Source organism: Geospiza fortis, unplaced genomic scaffold (genome assembly GCF_000277835.1).
Source record: "Geospiza fortis unplaced genomic scaffold, GeoFor_1.0 scaffold432, whole genome shotgun sequence".
In the NCBI taxonomy this organism is placed as follows: Eukaryota; Metazoa; Chordata; class Aves; order Passeriformes; family Thraupidae; genus Geospiza; species Geospiza fortis.
This window is the reverse complement of record NW_005054436.1, coordinates 756,294-759,017: the sequence shown is the minus strand read 5'-3', so window position 1 is coordinate 759,017 and position 2,724 is coordinate 756,294. Positions and strand designations below refer to the sequence as shown.

General features: G+C 56.9%; 1 protein-coding gene across 1 annotated transcript in view; it reads left to right on the top strand.

Moving 5' to 3' along the window:
• The window catches only part of SELENON (selenoprotein N), an 11,610-nt gene that overhangs the window by 80 nt on the left and 8,806 nt on the right, over positions 1–2,724 (top strand). Inside the window, exons 2-3 of the mRNA XM_014309506.2 lie at positions 1,393–1,510; positions 2,498–2,628. Coding sequence (XP_014164981.1) covers positions 1,393–1,510; positions 2,498–2,628 — 249 coding nt within the window. The remainder of the gene's footprint in view (positions 1–1,392; positions 1,511–2,497; positions 2,629–2,724) is intronic.

The window sequence follows — 2,724 nt, the reverse complement described above, 5'->3', positions numbered from 1 at the left end:
CGGCGGCAGCGGGCGGGCAGCGGGGCTGAGGGGGCCGGAGCCCGGCTGAGGGGGCACCGGGCATCGGTGGGGTCTGAAGTGGCCATGGCCAGGCTGGGCTGACCACCAGGAATCGATGAGGGCTGAGGTGGCTGTGGCCTGGCTGAAGTGACCACCAGGCATCAGCGGGGGTTCAGGTGGACACCGGGTTGTGGGAGATGTGTCAGCACCTGCAGCCAGGTGCTCAGCAGAGCTGTTACCTGTTTCCAGAGCCCAGGATGCTCATCCACATTCATTCAGGGAATAAAAGCAGGTTAACTGTGGACAGTCCACAGTGGATTGTCCCTGTGCACAAAAAAACCGTCTCCCTTCATTTTTTCATGTCCTTGACCATGTCCTCATCCAGATCTTCGTTTTGAGTTCCAGTTTATTTCAGTCTCAGCCCTGGAAGTGCCCTGGAAGGCTCTTAAGTGCTTTTGTAGCTGCAGTTGATGGGCGCAAAGCCTTCCAGGCTGCATTAGTGCTGCTTCAGGCTGGCAGGCAACAGATGGAAAATAAACTGGCTCAGGAGCTCTGGGGATGGTGCTGCAGGCAATGGAGAGCAGCAGAATGCAGAGCGTTTGTGCTCCCAGCTCCAGCGGTGCCCGGCGCGGGTGGGACGCGCTGATAGCCGGGCTCGGCCGCCTGCGGCTCCCAGGGATGCCCATCCGGGCTCTAATGAGGCGGGACGGTTAATTAGTCAGTGTCAGTTTATGTTAATTAGCCGTGGGGGGAGTGGAGACACGGCTGGCTCTGCCGCCGGGCTGGGGGAGAAACTGCGGCGCGGAGAAGCTGGGACCCTGTGGAAGTTTCTGGAGAAGGCTGTGGGTTCTGTGGCTCCCTGATGGGCGGCTGAGGGAGCAGGGAGCCAGAATATGCCGTGCAGTTCCAAGGCTGGAGGTTTGGAGGGGCACTGAGCAGGGCAGGGCGGTGATGCTGGAATGCATCCCGCACAAGTGGAGGTTTCTAATTCCAAGGGCTCAGCTCACTCCCTCTGTGCTTTTGGAATGTGGTACCCACATATTTGTCTGCCTTTGCTTGGCTGCACATCAGCTTATCCCAGTAACCACCACCTCCAGGTGCTCCCAGATCTGCAGGTTTAGGACTAACTAGCTGGAAAAAGGGAGGAATTTTTCTGGGAAAAGCCTCTGAACGTGAGCAAACGGTTCAGCTGGAATTACTCAGGCAGATGTAGGTTCAATGTCCTCGTGCCAGCAGTTCCTGGACACGTTGCAAATAGCACCAGATCCTGCCAAGGGGCTTTCATCTTTCCCTGGATGTGCTGGGAAGAATGGGATTAACTCCAGAGGGGCCAGAGTGGACTCCTGCAGGAGATTCCAGTGAAATCTCTCTTGCCTCTTCTTCCCAAACCAGGAGCTGGCTCTGAAGTCCTTGGGGAAGGAGGGGCTGTTCCTCTTCTCCTCCCTGGACACCAACAAGGACCTGTACCTGAGCCCAGAGGAGTTCAAACCCATTGCTGAGAAGCTCACAGGTGGGTTCCTGTCTGCCTCCCTGCACAGAGCCAAACATCATGAGCCCCACAGCTTGAACTCACTGAATATTTTATTCACTTTATTGTTTTCTGGGTGCTGCTTTGGGTCTTATTTATATGAAGAGAGGCTGTGAAGCTTTCCATGTTGTTGGAAAGGCTTAAGCAGCAGACATCACTTTGGCAAAGTGCAGTTTTCACAAGGTGGAGGATCCCACTGCTGGACTAGCAAAGTACATAAGTTACTTTGTGTGCAGCTTAAAGGGGATTTGGGATGGGTGAGTGCAACAAGTGCAGCTCAGGCCAGGCCAGAGGCATCAGTGAGGGCTCCATTCAGCTGGGGCAGCTGTGGGAGATCATCTCTGGGGGCTGTGTCAGCACAGAGCAAGTGGCTGCGCTGGTGCCAGCCAGGGAGGAGTGTGGGGATGACAAAGGACAGTGGGGACACAGACAGGCTCTGCTGTGCTCCCCTGGACTGGCTCCAGCACGTGCTGGGATCGCTCAGAGGGGCTGTGAGTCTGCCTGGGCTTTGCAGCCAGGGAAACAGGGAATCATGGAATGCTTTGGGCTGGGAGGGACCTTAAAGCCCACCCAGTGCCACCCCTGCCATGGCAGGGCCACCTCCCACTGTCCCAGGCTGCTCCAAGCCCCATCCAGCCTGGCCCTGGACACTGCCAGGGATCCAGGGGCAGCCACAGCTGCTCTGGGCACCCTGTGCCAGGGCCTGCCCACCCTGCCAGGGAACAACTCCTTCCTAATGTCCAACCTAAACCCAACCCCTCCCACTTTAAAGCCATTGAGTCCATCCCCTTCGCCTTCAGTTCGTGCAGCCAGAGCTGGTGTGGGGATGGGTCTGAGTTCTGCTGTGTGGGATCAGCTGGGAGACTCCCAGTGCTCCTGGATTTGCTGGATAAACGTGTGATCACTTCACAACTGCTTGAAAGGGGAGGGAGGGGAAGCAGCTGCTTGAATTCCTGTCCTTGTGTCCAGGGGTTGCTCCAGTGTCAGAGTCTGAAGAGGAGGAGACGCTGGATCCAGATGGGGAGACTTTGTCCATCGTGGCCAAGTTCCAGCCCTTGCTCATGGAGACAATGACGAAGAGCAAGGATGGTTTCTTGGGAGTAGGTGTCCTGCAGGGCCCAGCTTGTGGGATAAACACGTCTGGGGGGCTGGGAACAGCACCAGGAATACGCTGGGAGGGGACAGGGTCCTGCTGA